This window comes from Oncorhynchus masou, chromosome 19, assembly GCF_036934945.1.
Source record: "Oncorhynchus masou masou isolate Uvic2021 chromosome 19, UVic_Omas_1.1, whole genome shotgun sequence".
Classification (NCBI taxonomy): Eukaryota; Metazoa; Chordata; class Actinopteri; order Salmoniformes; family Salmonidae; genus Oncorhynchus; species Oncorhynchus masou.
Window position 1 is genome coordinate 13,498,614 of NC_088230.1, and position 17,730 is coordinate 13,516,343.

The 17,730-nt window shown below is 43.0% G+C and overlaps 1 protein-coding gene across 2 annotated transcripts; it reads right to left on the reverse strand.

The window, feature by feature from the left end:
- Positions 1-893: 893 nt before the first annotated feature.
- On the reverse strand, positions 894-17,365 carry si:dkey-177p2.6 (uncharacterized protein LOC568712 homolog). 2 transcript variants are annotated; one of them, XM_064925003.1, is made up of 3 exons: positions 16,968-17,058; positions 14,252-14,628; positions 894-5,102 (listed from the first exon to the last, which is right to left on the reverse strand). In XM_064925003.1, the coding sequence occupies exon 3, from the start codon at positions 5,096-5,098 to the stop codon at positions 4,433-4,435; it is 666 nt and encodes a 221-aa protein (XP_064781075.1). In that variant the 5' UTR covers positions 5,099-5,102; positions 14,252-14,628; positions 16,968-17,058; the 3' UTR covers positions 894-4,432. The 2 variants fall into 2 exon arrangements, with proteins under 2 accessions (XP_064781075.1, XP_064781074.1); XM_064925002.1 differs by lacking the exon at positions 14,252-14,628 and having other exon boundaries at positions 16,968-17,365.
- Between the last annotated feature and the right edge of the window lie 365 nt (positions 17,366-17,730).

Consider the following 17,730-nt stretch of genomic DNA (forward strand, 5'->3'; position numbering starts at 1 on the left):
CTGTAAGAAAACGCTGTCATTTCAAATGCTGACTACAAACAGGGCGCTTCCTCAGTGGCACCCCAGGGTGTACAGAGAGACTGAGGGGAGGTTGAATCCAGATGCAGCTTTTCCCCTTAACCGTCAGCCATGGTTTCTACCTCTGAGGGCTTCCTCTGCACAGGGTGAGAGAGCCACCATAGAAAATCATTTCGATGCCTTTCCTGTCCATCAGCATATTCAACAGAATCTGCAATGTAGGATAATTTTTTAAATGAAGTATGAAATCTTAAGGTTGTGTGGTGGGTCTTACATAGAGATACATCTGCATCTTATTTTATTTAAATAGACAAGTCAATTAATACATTCTTATTTACAATGACTGCCAAACCCTAATGATGCTGAGCCAATTGTGCACTACCCTATGGGACTCCCTATCACAGCCAGTTGCGAGACAGCCTGAAGTCGAACCAGGGTCTGTAGTGACACCTCTAGCACTGAGATGCAGTGGCTTAGCTGCGCCACTCGGGAGCCCCAGCTGGATCAGCATCATGTATATGAACTAGACCTTTTGCATCCTTGCAAATATTGGCTTTATATCTGCCAAGATGCTTTAAAACAATTACAATACTCTCCTTATGATGAATTCCCTCCTTTTCTCAGTGCTTGCCTTTGATGAGGAAACACTATTCCTGGTTTCATATTTGATTTAGATCTGACCACAAGGGGGCAGGCAGTCAGTCACTGACAAGTCTTGTTTTTCCCCTGTTGTTCTGGCTGGCCTAATGATGCCAGGAAACTCCTGTTCCATTATCTTTTGTATTTTTCCTGATAAAAAGCTGATCATAACATAAGTGATAAGAGCCAACTATTGCACTGCACTGATATGGACAAAAATGAAGAAATCCAAGACATTCCTCTTTTGCATTTTATTCACTTACTGAATTGCTATAGTATTGCATAGAGTATAAAAACAAATGTTAGACATTTCTACTAAATATAGATCACCAACAAACACTCATATTGCACTTGGTACAAAAGTGATAATTCTGAAGCATTCTGGTTTTCAGTAGAACATTTTTGAAAATAACTTGACTCCAGAAGTGTCACTCACACAAGTGATAAAAACCCCAAATATGTAAGAGATGGACTCCACCTCATCCATTCTGTAAAGCTCCAACTCTAGTAAGACCATTCCAAAAGTGAAGTGTTTGTCGACCTCTCAGTAATAAGAATCCTGTCTAACAAATAAGATATTCAACATGGTTCTTTATCAAGAGAACTGTATTAGTTCACATTGGTTTGTCAACACCCTACAGAGTGCAACTCCTTGCAAACTGAAGACGAAAAAAGTCAATGGAACACTTAGGCTACTTAAAGATGTGCTATAACAGATCATTATTTACTCCTTTCCACACTTAATTTTAAGCATTCTGACCGTTAGTTTAGGAGTCTGCCGAGTGAAAGTGGGATTGCAGTCCTTTCACGTTTGGTAAAAATCTCCAAAACATCTAAGAACCCAAGGGCTAGTGAGTTACATAACTGGCCAGAATATTACAGGCCATCACGTTAGCCTATTCCATTGCTCAATCCAGGGATATTGATTGGTTATACAAACGTACATGTACTGCCAATTTCATATTTTGGTTAAACTTCGCAAAAGTTTCTGCAGGCTGAAAACAGTGTGAAAAGCTGCCAGTTTTACAACTGCCTGACCCATAGTAATCTTCATCTACACTTTGTTAGAATCCCATCGTAGACACGAAAAGGTAGGCCCAGTTACATCTAAAATATCAATCTCTTCATGATCCGCAACAAATATTTACAGACATGTTTTCACAATATTACTTCTTCGATGAAAATAAAATGGGTCCTGAACTCTGCTACAAAACCCCCAGACCAGTTACTTAAATAAATGCAATATATTATCTCAATGCGGTCATGAAAATAAACATCACACAGGAAAATGTATAAATACAAATATGTACAAGAAAAAAAAAAGCTTACAAAGCTTAGAAATTCTCAACTCATTCGATGCACAGCTCTCAGCAGTGAGTAGGGAGGGCCCACTGAAGAATGTAGATGGTGTGATAAATAAGCCTCCTTGGTTTTATTGTACCATGTGTTATGATGTTCAGGGTAGGCCGAGTCGGTCCTTAGGGTGGGGTCTGTGTGCAGTCGTGCTGGGGTTTTGGAAGGACGGGAGGGGTCTGTGTGTCAACGGCAGAGCATCAACACCGAGGACTTGTTTACTTTGAGAGCATCACCACAGAGTGCCGGGAGCCTGTGTCCCAATCTCTCATCTAAAAATCAGCCTTTTTCAGAATATGTGGATCAGTGCAGACAAGATCATTCCGTTTTGGTTATATGATCCATGATAAATTGTGGATACGGATGGATATACGGTGTTGAACAAACGGACAACAGAAGATGTCAAATTGTGCAAACCCTGGGTTATAAACAGTGAAAAGAGCCAAGGAAGGGGACACATACCACAGTGAGAAAAGGAACTGCATCTAGCTGCTTACATTTGTTATTCACTTTCATACAGGCTAACAAAGCCCCTCCCTCAGCATTCTTATTGGCTGACAGAAGAAGGGGGCCCCTTTTGGGGGACAGAGCTTGGCATACACAGAGACACACACATACCAGCTGTTGTGAAACTGTGTAGCCATTTCCACAAGCAAGGGTCTCCACATGAGCTACTGCCCCTCCCCCTCTCTCCAGTCTCGGGTGAAAACAGCCTGGAAGCAATGCAGGACAGTCCCTCAGCACAGGTATGACGCTCAGACAGAAGGAGCTAAGAGTAAGTGGGGATGTCCCATTAGTTGTGTAACCCTCTGGTTACACAACTCCTTTCACTACCTACACATGTAGGATCGTAATTTGCACCAGTTTGCAACAGCAGCAAAATAATCTTGCGTCATCAAGAAATGTGAATTATAATTCATGGACATTTTTGTAGGGGTTGATACTTAAGGGAAAATCAAGTCTGAAATTCCAAAGTGGAAATTAAACTTCAGAAGCCTTTTTAAACCCCAAAAACTTTCCTGCAATGCAGGAAACATTGTAATCCTGAAACAGAGATCAAATTAAGATCCTACATCTGTATCCATGACTTGCATTTTCTTGGGAGTAGAGTCCAACCCCGCAGTCTGTTGTAAGAGAAAAGGCGATTCCGAGAGAACATTCCTAGAGAACAAATGTTGGATGAGGATTCTACCGGATGGCTGACAGTTTCACTCAACATTAGGACACCGTATTCTCGACCATAGCGTGAGGCACTGACATCCAAGGTCTGCTTTTTTGCAGTGTCAGTCTTTGGCGAGGGGAGTGTGAAGGGTTAAAAGCAGATGTGCCCACACCTGGCAGAATGGCTTCTTTTCGGGACTGAGTATCACATCAAAAATAAATTACTTAGAGAAATAACTCACAGGTTGTCGCCTTTTCATAGGCTAGTGTCCATGTACACAGTGGGCAGTTCCACCATCACCAGTCTTCATCCTCCGTTATAGGCACTATGTTCTTTAGAGGGATACAACAGCATCTGTATTTTTCTTTCTTACAACCGTTAGGGGAGGGGGGGAGAATACATAGTACTCAAATTGTACAGTTCTTCAATGAGACAAACCACTAAAATGCTGAAATGCATGCATTTTCTATTCTAGTGTAACAAAAACACACGGATCATTCCAAGTAATCAACACAATATCCTCAAAACAAATATTCATCAAAATCTAGTGCTGATTCTTTTGTTGTCCGCTACCATCTGATTAAAATGACCAAAATGGATGGACAAGGCATCAGTGTAACATGGAATTATCGGCTATGTTTTGAGATTCATATCGGCAGGAAGGCATTCTTTCTGGTGTTAAAAATCTGCATTATTGACAATCACCAGTTTTCTATGTTAAAGGAACAAGACCAATCGAAATACAAAATGAGTGAAGCGGCGAGTTCATGAATCTCGTTGAATAGTGAGACAGAGCTCTTAGTTTTAGAGAGGTAGTGAGTATTGATTAAGTCCTATCTCATTAATTCTTGATAAATGATTGTAATGCTCCAGAAATACTTATTGGAATCTACCCCCAATGTTCTTTTCTTCACCTTGTTCCACAGGTTGTCATTCTCCTCCCCCCCCCCCCCGCGAAGAATGCACTGGTGAATAACAATCCCGTATAAATATCTCAATGGTAATACTTGTGTTTCTTGCTTTAAGTCCCTGCATATTCATTTAATCTTGCTATAGAAAAAAAAGATGGCCTCAGCGGGCCACCAAAAATGTGCATTATCATACAGTAGAAGTGTATCAGGCAGGTATCCATCAGTCTTTTTGTATAAATATAACAAGTTCTTTGTATGAAAATAGAGACAAAAAAAAAATCAAGTCATTCTTCCCACCCCCAGCTCATAAAATGCTGGGTAGTTGTGACTACGACGTGGCGCCAATCAGTCAAGAGCGTACCAGGATCTCCATGATGTGGTCGAGGTCGTTGAGACACATCTGCAGAGTACTGCTGGAGGTGGAGAATGCCTTGAGGTTATAGTCATTCCCCAAGGAGGCTCCGCTGCTCGCTCTGGGAGGGGGGCAGGCCAGAACAGAGAAGTCTGACGGGTCGTACATGGATGTGTCAATGTCCTCAAAAATGTCGTCCAGCTGCAGGTCCGTCAGGTAGCTGGTGGAGTTGGTGATTTCAAAGGATCCAAACAGCAGATCCTGCGACTTGCCGCCATCCTCCGACCCCGGTACCTTGGGGAGCTCTGTGCAGGTTGACTGTGCGTCGTCTTCACACAGCAGTGAGGATGAGAGCGCGGCCACTGGGGTGGAGGGACGGTCCGAGGGCACAGGCGGCAGATCCGGGGAGTGGCGCGGTGTGGCGGGGGCTGGAGGGGGGGACTCCAGATGCAGGCCTCCCTCCTGCCTCATCTCCTGTTGAATCTGTCGCAGAGTGTTAGCCAGCAACACCGAGCGGTGCAGGCTGGGTTCAGCTCGGCGCTGGCAACTCTGGAGTTTATCCAGGCACAGGTCCAGCACCAGCTGCCTCTGCTGGGGGTAGGGCAGGTCCAGCATCTGATCCTCACAGTCACTAAGCTTACGTTTCACCCCACGGCCCACCATGTACCTGTAGAGGGAAAAGGAAGAAAGGATGTTAGAGAAGAGGAAGCGCTCCCTTTTTCCTGCTTCAGGAACAATTCAACTACGCAGAACAGACCCAGCTTCTAATGCAATGATGCCTACAGGAGAGCCACCTCTTAAGCAGACTGGAATTGTGACAATTTTTCCCCCAATGGTCTTTGGCTTGAGTGGGACATCTTTATTTATCCACCATCTTTGCTTAGACAGTCCAGTCCACTGAGGTAAAACAATAACTAATGAAATTACAGTTAATGAAAATGTACACTTAATCCAGTATGAACTAAAATAAAAATCTAATTCTACAGTACAACAGCATGTCAAATGTAAAACTAACAATGACTCAATAATCCATGCCGTCTGTGAACGCTATAAAGTCCTAAAGTTAAGGGCGGCGTTATAGAGTGGTCTGTCAGAACTATAACAATGTCAATTAACTTTTAATCTGTCTGTCTGCATATTTCAAGACAAAGCATGAGGGTGCAGTGAGATACCCAATGGGTTTGACAATACTTCTCAAACTTAAAAAAAAATAAAAAAACTTAAATACAGGAAAATCAAAACAATCCTCAATTTGACAACGGAAAGGTCAAATGCTTTATCTACAATGTTGAAAGTGTGTGGGTGACGCAGAGAAACAAATGGTGCAATTTGAGGCCATTTAGCAGAGTGATGCAGGCGCTGGAGATGGGATTGTGAGCATGCGGGTCTGAACAGATGTTATGTCGTAGATGTTTGTGTGTGTTTTGTAGTGTTTGAATATTATTTTTCATAGAACAAAAAGAGCTGGAGACTGCAACCATTGTTTTCAATTTGATAAACTCATGTTTGCATATGCCGATTCATGGACAGTCTTCATCTGAAAGTAAATCAGACCCCTTGACTTCCACTTTGTTACGTACAGCCTTATTCTAAAATGTATTAAATAGTGTTTCCCCCCCCTCAATTTACAGACAATACCCCATAATGACAAAGTAAAAACAGGTTTTTAGACACGTTTGCAAATTTTTATTTTGCTCCTTTCATCTTTCCCCTCAATCCTGACTAGTCTCCCATTCCCTGAAAAACATAACCACACCATAATGCTGCCACCACCATGCTTTACCGTAGGGATGGTGACAGGTTTCCTTCAGACGTGACACTTGGCATACCGACCAAAAAGAGATCAATCTTGGTTTTAGCAGACCAGAGAATCTTGTTTCTCATGGTCTAATAGTCTTTTAGGTCCAATCAATTGAATTTACCACAGGTGGACTCCAAAGATGATCAATGGAAACAGGATGCAAATGAGCTCAATTGAGTCTCATAGCAAAGAGTCTGAATACTTACGTAAATAAGGTATCCATTTTAAGTGTTTTATACATTTGCGAACATTTCTAAAAACCTGTTTTCAGTCATTTTTTATTTATTTCACCTTTATTTAACCAAGTAGGCTAGTTGAGAACAAGTTCTCATTTACAACTGCAACCTGGCCAAGATAAAGCACAGCAGTTCGACACACACAGTTACACATGGAATAAACAAACAGTCAATAATAGGGTAGAAAAAATAAAAATCTATATACAGTGAGTGCAAATGAGGTAAGGCAATAAATAGGCCATGGTGGTGAAGTAATTACAATATAGCAATTAGACACTGGAATGGTAGATGCGCAGAAGATTAATGTGCAAGTAGAGATACTGGGGTGCAAAAGAGCAAGAAATAAATAAATACAATATGGGGATGAGGTAGTTGGATGGGCTGTTTACAGATGGGCTATGTACAGGTTCAGTGATCTGCTCTGACAACTGGTGCTTAAAGCTAGTGAGGGAGATATTAGTCTCCAGCTTCATTGATTTTTGCAGTTTGTTCCAGTCATTGGCAGCAGAGAACTTGAAGGAAAGGCAGCCAAAGGAGGAGTTGGCTTTGGTAGCGCATGCTACGGGTGGGTGCTGCCATGGTGACCAGTGAGCTGAGATAAGGAGGGGCTTTACCTAGTAGAGACTTGTAGATGACCTGGAGCCAGTGGGTTTGGCAACGAGTTTTTTTTATTTAATTTAAATTTTACCTTTATTTAACTAGGCAAATCTGTTAACCTCTGGCCCACCCGGGACGCAACCGCACCCCCTACCAACAATAAATGCAAATGCGCTACGCCAAATGCTAATAGCACTCGTTAAAACTCAAACGTTCATTAAAACTCACATGCCGGGTACTCAATTCAAGCTACACTCGTTGTGAATCTAGCCAACGAGTCAGATTTGTAAAATGCTTTTTGGCGAAAGCATGAGAAGCTATTATCTGATAGCAGGCAACACCCCGAAATACCAGAAGGGGACGTAAACAAAGGAATTAGCGTAGCCGGCGCTACACAAAACGCAGAAATAAAATATAAAACATTCATTACCTTTGACGAGATTCTTTGTTGGCACTCCTATATGTCCCATAAACATCACAATTGGGTCTTTTTTTCGATTAAAATCGGTCCTTGTATACCCAAAATGTCCATTTATGAAGACCGTCAAAGCCAGGAAAAGGTTTTTAAAACGCAACGTTATTTTTTTTTATTAAAAAGGTTGCCTATAAACTTTGACAAAACACTTCAAACTACTTCTGTAATCCAACTTTAGGTATTAGTAAACGTTAATAAACTATCAAATTGATGACGGAGCGATCTGTATTCAATAGGCACAAGTTCAATAAGGCACAACTTTTCCGGTTCCATTGTTCACAGCTGTGGACCTGACAACCGGATGTGGCTATTACTCAGATGACCAAGGATTTAGTTGAATCGAAATCACAACACTGGCGACATCGTGTGGAAGCTATAGGAACTGTATTCTCACCCTTAAGTATTTTTCCTTCCAATAGACTGGCGGATTGATTTTTTCTCCGTCGATTTAGTGACCAGATTTTCTGGCGATTTTGACCACGGAACTCGTTCTGTTATAGTCAGACACCATTGAACCAGTTCTAGAAACTTCAGAGTGTTTTCTATGCACACATACTAATCATATGCAAATACTATATACCTGGCATGAGTAGCAGGACGCTGAAATGTTGCGCGATTTTTAACAGAATGTTGAAAAAAAGTAGCCCGATCTCTAATAAGAGGTTTTAAGAACAAATTCTTATTTTCAATGACAGCCGGTTAACTGCCTTGTTCAGGGGCAGAACAACAGATTTGTACCTTGTCAGCTCGTGAGTTTGAACTTGCAACCTTCCGGTTAATAGTCCAATGCTCTAACCACTAGGCTAACAAGCCAACAAGAACATACAGGTTGCAATGGTAGGTAATATATGGGGCTCTGGTGACAAAACGGATGGCACTGTGATAAACTGCATCCAATTTGCTGAGTAGAGTGTTGGAGGCTATTTTATAGATGACATAGCTCGAAGTTGAGGTTCGGTAGGATGGTCAGTTTTACGAAGGTATGTTTGGCAGCATGGGTGAAGAATGCTTTGTTGCGAAATAGGAAGCCGATTGTAGATTTAATTTTGGATTGGAGATGCTTAATGTGAGTCTGGAAGGAGAGTTTACAGTCTAACCAGACACCTAGGTATTTGCAGTAGTCCACATATTCTAAGTCAGAACCCTCCAGAGTAGTGATTATGGATGGATGGGTAGGTGTGGGCAGCGATCGGTTGAAGAGCATGCATTTAGTTTTGCTTGCATTTAAGAGCAGTTGGAGGCCACAGGAGTAGTATGGCATTGAAGCTCGTCTGGAGGGTTGATAACACAGTGTCCAAAGAAGGGCCAGATATATACAGAATGGTGTCGTCTGCGTAGAGGTGGATCAGAGAATCACCAGCAGTGAGAGCGACATCATTGATGTATACAGAAAAGAGTCGGCCCGAGAATTGAACCCTGTGGCACCCCCATAGAGACTGCCAGAGGTCCGGACAACAGGCCTTCCGATTTGACACACTGAACTCTATCAGAGAAGTAGTTAGTGAACCAGGCGAGGCAATCATTTGAGAAGCCAAGGCTGTTAAGCCTGCCAATAAGAAAACGGTGATTGACAGAGTCGAATGCCTTGGCCAGGTCAATGAATACGGCTGCACAGTAATGTCTCTTATCGATGGCGGTTATGATATCATTTAGGACCTTGAGCGTGGCGGAGGTGCACCCATGACCAGCTCTGAAACCAGATTGCATAGCGGAGAAGGTACGGTGGTATTCAAAATGGTCGGTAATCGGTTGACTTGGCTTTCGAAGACTTTAGAAAGGCAAGGTAGGATAGATATAGGTCTGTAGCAATTTGGGTCTAAAGTGTCTCCCCCTTTGAAGAGGGTGATGACCGTGGCAGCTTTCCAATCTTTGGGAATCTCAGACAATATGAAAGAGGTTGAATAGGCTGGTAATAGGGGTTGTAACAATTTTGCAGATTATTTTAAAGAGAGGGTCCAAATTATCAGCTAGGCTGATTTGTAGGGGTCCAGGTTTTGCAGTTCTTTAAGAACATCAGCTATATGGATTTGGGTGAAGGAGAAATGGGGGTGGCTTGGGCGAGTTGCTGTGGGGAGTGCATAGCTGTTGACCGGGGTAGGGGTAGCCAGGTGGAAAGCATGGCCAGCCGTAGAAAAATGCTTATTAAAATTCTCTATTATAGTGGATTTATTGGTGGTGACAGTGTTTCCTAACCTCAGTGCAGTGGGCAGCTGGGAGACGCTCTTATTCTCCATGGACTTTAGTGCCCCAGAACTTTAGGTTTGTGCTACAGGATGCACATTTCTGCTTAAAAAAGCTAGCCTTAGCTTTCCTAACTGTCATCATGGGGTATTGTGTAGATAATTTAACATAAACAACACAATGTAACACCAAGTCAATCACATTTCTGTGAAATCAAACTGTCCATTTAGGAAGCAACACTGATTGACAATAGATTTCACATTCTGTTGTGCAAGTGGAATAGACAACAGGTGGAAATTATAGGCAATTAGCAAGACACCCCCAATAAAGGAGTGGTTCTGCAGGTGGTGACCATAGATCACCTAAGTTCCTAATGCTTCCTGGCTGATGTTTTGGTCACTTTTGAATGCTGGCGGTGCTTTCACTCTAGTGGAAGCATGAGACGAAGTCTACAACCCACACAAGTGGCTCAGGTTGTGCAGCTCATCCAGGATGGCACATCAATGCGAGCTGTGGCAAGGTTTGCTGTGTGTCAGCGTAGTGTCCAGAGCATGGAGGCACTACCAGGAGACAGGCCAGTACATCAGGAGACATGGAGGAGGCTGTAGGAGGGCAACAACCCAGCAGCAGGATAGCTACCTCCGCCTTTGTGCAAGGAGGAGCACTGCCAGAGCCCTGCAAAATGACCTCCAGCAGGCCACAAATGTGCATGTGTCTGCTCAAATGGTCAGAAACAGACTCCATGAGGGTGGTAATGAGGGCCCGACGTCCACAGGTGGGGGTTGTGCTTACAGCCCAACACCGTGCAGGACGTTTGGCATTTGCCAGAGAACACCAAGATTGGCAAATTCGCCACTGGCGCCCTGTGCTCTTCACAGATGAAAGCAGGTTCACACTGAGCACGTGACAAGAGTCTGGAGACACAGTAGAAAACGATCTGCTGCCTGCAACATCCTCCAGCATGACCGGTTTGGCGGTGGGTCAGTCATGGTGTTGGGTGGCATTTCTTTGGGGGGGCCGCACAGCCCTCCATGTGCTCGCCAGAGGTAGTCTGACCGCCATTAGGTACCGAGGTGAGATCCTCAGACCCCTTGTGAGACCATATGCTGGTGCGGTTGGCCCTGGGTTCCTCCTAATGCAAGACAATGCTAGACCCCATGAGGCTGGAGTGTGTCAGCAGTTCCTGCAAGAGGAAGGCATTGATGCTATGGACTGGCCTGCCCATTCCCCAGACCTGAAACCAATTGAGCACATCATGTCTCGCTCCACCCACCAACGCCACGTTGCACCACAGACTGTCCAGGAGTTGGCAGGATGCTTTAGTCCAGGTCTTGGAGGAGATCCCTCAGGAGACCATCCGCCACCTCATCAGGAGCATGCCCAGGCATTGTAGGGAGGTCATACAGGCACGTGGAGGCCACACACTACTGAGCCTCATGTTGACTTGTTTTAAGGACATTACATCAAAGTTGGATCCGCCTGTAGTGTAGTTTTCCACTTTAATTTTGAGTGCGACTCCAAATCCAGACCTCCATGGGTTGATAAATTTGATTTCCATTGATAATGTGTGATTTTGTTGTCAGCACATTCAACTATGTAAAGAAAAAAGTCATTAATAAGAATATTTCATTCATTCAGATCTAGGATGTGTTATTTTAGTGTTCCCTTTATTTTTTGGAGCAGTGTATTTTAGAATAAGGCTGTAAAGGAACCAAATGTGGAAAAGGGGGTCTGAATACTTTATACATTTGTAAAGTAATGCATTTGTATTTGTTGAAATCCTGTCCATTCCACAGGGTAGAGGGAAAAACCCTGTTGGCTGTCAGTGGTTGCTGCAGCATGAACGGGAGAGCTGTGGCGCTAGCTAGCGCTGCACGTAGGTCACATGGCCCGCTCCTCTCAGGGGGAATGAGGCAGTGTTGGGAGTACGGTGCTAGACTTGCTAGTCACCATGGCAATCCATATCCATCTATCCTGCCCGAGTGTCAGCACAAGAGCATGTCTGAGGACAGAGCACTGGCTGACTGAGCTGTCCACATCGTCACATCTCCTTTCACTCTATTTGCACAATGAGCAGAATCACCACATACATAGGTTGGGTAAATGGCAGAAGTAAAACACAGGATATCCTGTCTGTATACTATAATAATTACATTAACTATTACAGGAGTTACCTCTGCAGTGATTCCTTAATCACAGCATGTAGCCAATATGATGAGCTCTCCGCTCTCCCTCTGTTCCTGGAGCACCGCCTCTCTTCCAATCAGTGTGTGGTGTTGGCGCTGAGTGGGTGACGACAGGAAGCCGGGCTGCAGCAGCCTACTCCGTGCTGTAGGCGGTTCTGCATTCACAACTGATCCATCACTTGGATGTCTGGTTGCATGCAGCCTCCACAGGTTCCAGTGCACACTGGTCTCCTCTACAGCAGAGGCAGCAGCAATGGGAATGAATGACCGAGGATAGTGTGGCAAGGAATGCCATTGCGCAACACAAGTATGCTCTTTTTAATAAAGTCAAGTTATAGTGAACTTAAAAGATGAATAACAAATGAAGAACAGCTGGTATTCAAATACATTTTATGTACTGCAGTCTTCTAATCTAAACGTATAATTTTCCACCTTCATGGTGCTGTACTGTGCAGTGTTGCTTCAACTTGTGTGTGGAGGCAGTGGTCCAATTCCACGTCTGAGGTCGGTGGTTACATAACTGCATACGCAACCACAAAGAGCAGTGCTCCTTACAAACCTGCCCTATATGCTAGGTGTTCACAAAACAGTCATAGGCTGAAGAATGGATTATAGCTCTGTGCTTTTGAGGTATCTGAAAGACATAGGCTACACTGTAAACATGGGTGGTGAAACTGAAGTCTGCAGCCTGTGTCTGGCAGCAAAAAAAGTATATAAATGGAACGAGTCCATCAAATCCTATCAATGTAGTCTGTCCAATTAATTAAAACCTGTAATTTTTGCAGTGAAAACAAGCCGGAGAAAGGCAGCATCCAAGTGTGGATTACACCCAAGCTCCTGGGTGATAAATGCGATGTTAACTTGTTCCAACATATGTATCAAATTTGAAAAGCAAACTTATTCCATTATAATTCCCTTGCACTACACTGTTGTAACGTGGATTTTCATTAGCAGATAAAAACCTGTGGCTTGGACACTGAGCAGAGCAATAGCTAGCTGTGCCTCATATGTAAGCAGTTGAGGCAGTGAGCTATTCTTTATACAGGGCCTCTGTATAAAGCCAGTTTCACCACAGCCTACTTACCATGGCAACAGTGCTGGATGAGAGGCCAGAGCTAGAGACCGAGACGACACTGGATTGTGCACAAATGATGCATAGGCCTAGATTCAGAGAGAGGACTTTTGGAGCGGAAATATTGGCAGTGCAGCATCAGGGAATTTTAAGTAAACCCATCACAGTTCAGCGTTCTGAAAATATAACGGGACATAAGGATGTCCTCTAAACCATTTGTAAACTCATACCACGGACTGACGAATGTCTGCAGGTTTACTACTCCCTTGTACTTGATTGATGAATCAGTAAGGAACTCCCCTCACCTGGTTGTCTAAGTTCGAATTGAAAGGGAAAACTAAAAAGCATCAGACACTACTCCCTCCATGGAATGAGTTTGACACCCCTACTCTGAGCCCTTCATTTTATTCCGATGCAGACTTTGGCCAAATGACGAAATGCTTCTTTCAGATTATTATTTTTTGCTCCTGTGCTGACTATGTTCTGGACGGTGTTAACACAAAGTAGCAGTCGTAAAAATCTGAAACTACACTGAACAAAAATAAAAACACAACATGGAACAATTTCAATGATTTTACTGAGTTACAGTTCGCATAAGGAAATTGGTTAATTGAAATAAATTCATTAGGTCATAATCTATGGATTTCACGACTGAGAATACAAATATTAATCTGTTGGTCACAGATACAGTAAATTGTGTACAAATCCATTGCGACGGGCCCGTGCATTATTACGCTGAAATATGAGGGGATGGCGGGAGATTAATGGCACGATAATGGGCATCAAGGTCTTGTCACGGTATCTCTGTGTACTCAAATTGACATTGATAAAACAAATTGTTTGTCATCCGTAGCTTATGCATGCCCATACCATAACCCCACCATGGGGCACTCTGTTCACAACTTGAATATCAGCAAACCGCTCGCCCACACGTGGTCTGTGGTTGTGAAGCCAGTTGGACATACTGCCAAATTATCTGAAACATTGGAGGCGGCTTATGATAGAGAAATTAACATTTGATTCTCTGGCAACTATTCCGATGGACATTCTTACAGTCAGCATGTCAAAGCAGATATGCTCACGAACAGGGAAGTAAACAAATTTGTGCACAAAATTTGAGAGAAATAAGCTTTTTGTGCACATGAAACATTTCTGGGATATTTGATTTCAGCTCATGAAACATAGGACCAACACTTTACATGTGACATTTATACTTTTGTTCAGTGTAGATCCCCTACATACTTGTATTGACAAGAAAATAAAAACACCTGGGGAGGTTCTCTTCTGCACGGTTCAACCAATCCAGTAAATGTGGAGGAGGAGTTAAGATGGAGTTTCGCCTTGTATATCATCCAAAAGAGGAAGTAGCATCACAGGCTCTTTCCATTTCCCCTGAAAACCGAATGTTCCGGTTGTTGGGGACTCGGCAGAAACTAGGACCTTGTAGACCAGCGTTTCCCCAAACACTGTCCTGGGGACCCCAAGGGGTGCATGTATGGCTGTTGCCCTAGCAGCACACAGCTGATTCAAGTTATCAAAGCTTGATGATTAGTTGAGTCAGCTGTAAAGTGCCAGTGCAAAAACCAAAACGAGCACCCCCTGGGGTCCCCAGGACGAGAATGGGAAACCCTGTTGTAGACCCTGGCTGTTGAAGAAAAGATTCAAAGGATTCAGTGTGGACAGGTAAACTAGCAACTAAATCAAATCCAATTTCATTGGTCTCGTAGACAGTGTATTTTTCAGTTATCGCGGGTGCAGAGAAATGCTTAAGTTCCTAGCTCCAGTAATACCTAACATGTAAATCCCCAATAGAAAAAGAAACAAATTAACAAACAGAAATATTAGAACAAGCAACGTCAGCGTCAGGAATATAAATATGTATATAATGGTGTGTATAGACATTATGGACAGTATATGAATAGAAAAGGTGTGTATAGCAGTAGTTATTTCAGATGAGCCATGACTAGAATACAGTATACACATATATGAAGTGAGTAAAACACAGTATGTAAACATTATTAAAGTGACCCGTGTTCAATGACTATGTACATAGACTGCTTCCCAAAGGTATAGGTTGAGTAGAGGCCGGAATGCTACCCAGGCAGGGGAATCATGTGCGCTAAAGGGCACGACTGTCCCAAGCTTTATGGTACTTTCAAACAAGAAAGAATTATGGAGTGAGAAAACCCAGCCAAGTGAGTCAACTCGATAGTTTTCAATAAGCTAATGAATTGGGAGGACATAAGATAGAGTTAAAATATGGAATATCGTCAGAAAATATGGAATGGTTGTAACTTGACGCAACAACGGACCAGTCAGCCAATTGAAAAACGGAGAACAGCGTCTCTTGCCTCTTTTCTGCCCACTCTATGGATTTCCCTGCATCGGTGGCACATGAGTGAAGTCACGATTCTACACACGCACTCCCCCTCTCTCTCTCAGCCCTGGAGGCAACAGATACATGGCCAGGAGAGAGCGAGGAGGGGAAGGCTGTGGGCAAAAGTGGGAGGAGAAAGAGTAGAAACGAGGAAGTGCAGTGCAGATAATGGCCGGGGAGAGGAAGGGAAGAGGAGGCGGAGACAACTATTGATAAGCAGAGTAGATCAGAGTAATGACCAGTTAAGTGGACAGACCGCTTTGGCGGAAGTCTTTATATGGACAGATGTGTCACTGGATGGCGGAACCACCCTGACGAAATGAGTCACGTTCATTAGGTAACAGATTAGTCACTCTTCCAGACACGGATAAGTCCTCACCTACTGATTTCATTGGGGTTGAACATGTAGATCCAGTTGAGGGGGAACTAACACTGCAACATCCTACCTACATTCTGAAGTGTCTAAGGAAATCACACATTTGTGGCATTACCACTCTCCTCCTAGTAAATAACCTGGAGAAGATGTAACAAATATAATTTGTCAAAAGTCGTTGATAATTGCTTGGTTTTATACATCATTAAGGACACTCATGGCACATGATGCTCACAGATTCTGAGTGTCGAAAGAGCAAAAACCATATCCATTAATTGTAGTCTCCTTTCAGAAAGACCACTTCACTAGTACAGCATGAGACCTCTTATTACTGACACGCATGTGTGAACAACTGTAGTCTTTTTTTTGCAGAATGCTGCATCTTTACTAAATAAGATATATTTTGTCCGGGTCCTGTAAAACACCTCTTGCTTAAAGTCAGAGACAACATAGTGTAGGGCAGAAACCTAAATTCCATTTCTCCAAATCAAATTGGATGGCTAATAAAACATATTGGCTATGATTATTTGCACGTGTCAGACATAACGCACCAGCAGGCAGAAATGCAAAACCATTATGTTGAAGTGGCTCGATCTAGTTAGATAACTCCACATTTCAGATGTGTCGGCCAACGTTGCTTGCTGGCGCTACCCCAGTTGACTAGCTAGTCAAGTTGATCCCACATTACACAGCAGCAGCGCACACGAACTCCGTGAACTAACGTCAACGTTAGTTGTGTAAACGCAACAATCGCCTTGTCCGTTTCATAAATGGCAAATACATTAAGAACCGATTAACATAACTAGGAATTCACTCAAATTATAGTAACAGAGGCGAGCAATTGTGTTGCAAATTATCGATTCAAACAATGTTCGTTTTGGTTCCCGATACAGCTCGCGCTAACGTCAGTTACCTATGGTCGACGAAATGTGGTTAGTTAGCTAGCTACTGTTAGTGAATTTAGCTAGGTTTAGTTATTCGACCAATGTTTCAGGTATAGATAGGATATTTACTTGGCATTGGCATGTCTAAATCATATGCTTAAAGTTGTCTTATTGTGGAGGAAAATGAGAGGAAGTACACAGTAGCAGGCTAAAGACAAGTGGCTAGCTAACGTTAGCTAGGTTAGTTATGAAGTTTGTGGCAGAGCTAAACTGAGTTTTTTTTTTTTACGAACATTAACAAATGGTGTACTAAACCAATTCAATTGTATTGATTGGATAAAGTATATTACCTTGACGAAGGGAGGGCATTTCCATGTTGTTCAGGTCCTTTCACGGCACAGTCCACATCCAAACGACACATTGTTGAGGCAGTTCGAATTCTGCTTTTTCTTCTCACCGACGTCTCGTAGGATACAATATCCCGTTGGCCCATATCATGTTGTGTTGTGCTAACTATCTAGTTCAATTTCTCGCCACAGCAAAGTAGGAAAACTGTGACAGACTGCTAAGAACTAAAATACATCTAGCTAGCAAGAAATATACTGTTAGCTATGCTAACAGGCCTTATTATAAAATCGTCTGACTTTGAAAGTCGAAATATGCTTGCCAAAAGTATGGCCATTCCTGGACAAACTACTCTATTGCAAGCATCGAACTAGCTATTAGCTAACTGAAGAACTACCGTTCAAAACTTCAACATTCATTGTAGAACCTACCCGAAAGAGGCTCAGCTGATTGACGGTCGTCAGGTGGGAGAACCCTGATTGGTCGAATGAAATTTCAGGCCCACCTAGTAACTACGTCTGATTGGCAGAGTACACTTCCCCCCACTCCTGCCACAACCTTCTCGTTCTAATTAGCCGCCTTGAGCTCACATACTGGAAACGTGACCGAACGAAAGTACTGTACCAGCTGAAGAAGACGATTCAAATGTCATTTACGTTTTTGGCACAAAATAGTAGCGATGAGCAAGATTGAGGACAAATGTGTAATATATTTGCCAATCTAATGGTTTTGAATGATTTTCACTTTTCCAGAATACAGTATCCTGCA

Coding starts and splice junctions, on each gene's coding strand:
- si:dkey-177p2.6 (XM_064925002.1), bottom strand. CDS start 17,110: ATGGGCCAACGGGATATTGTATCCTACGAGACGTCGGTGAGAAGAAAA. Junction 5,103..16,967: donor AATGCCCTCCCTTCGTCAAG/GTAATATACTTT, acceptor TTCCCTCTACAG/GTACATGGTGGGCCGTGGGG.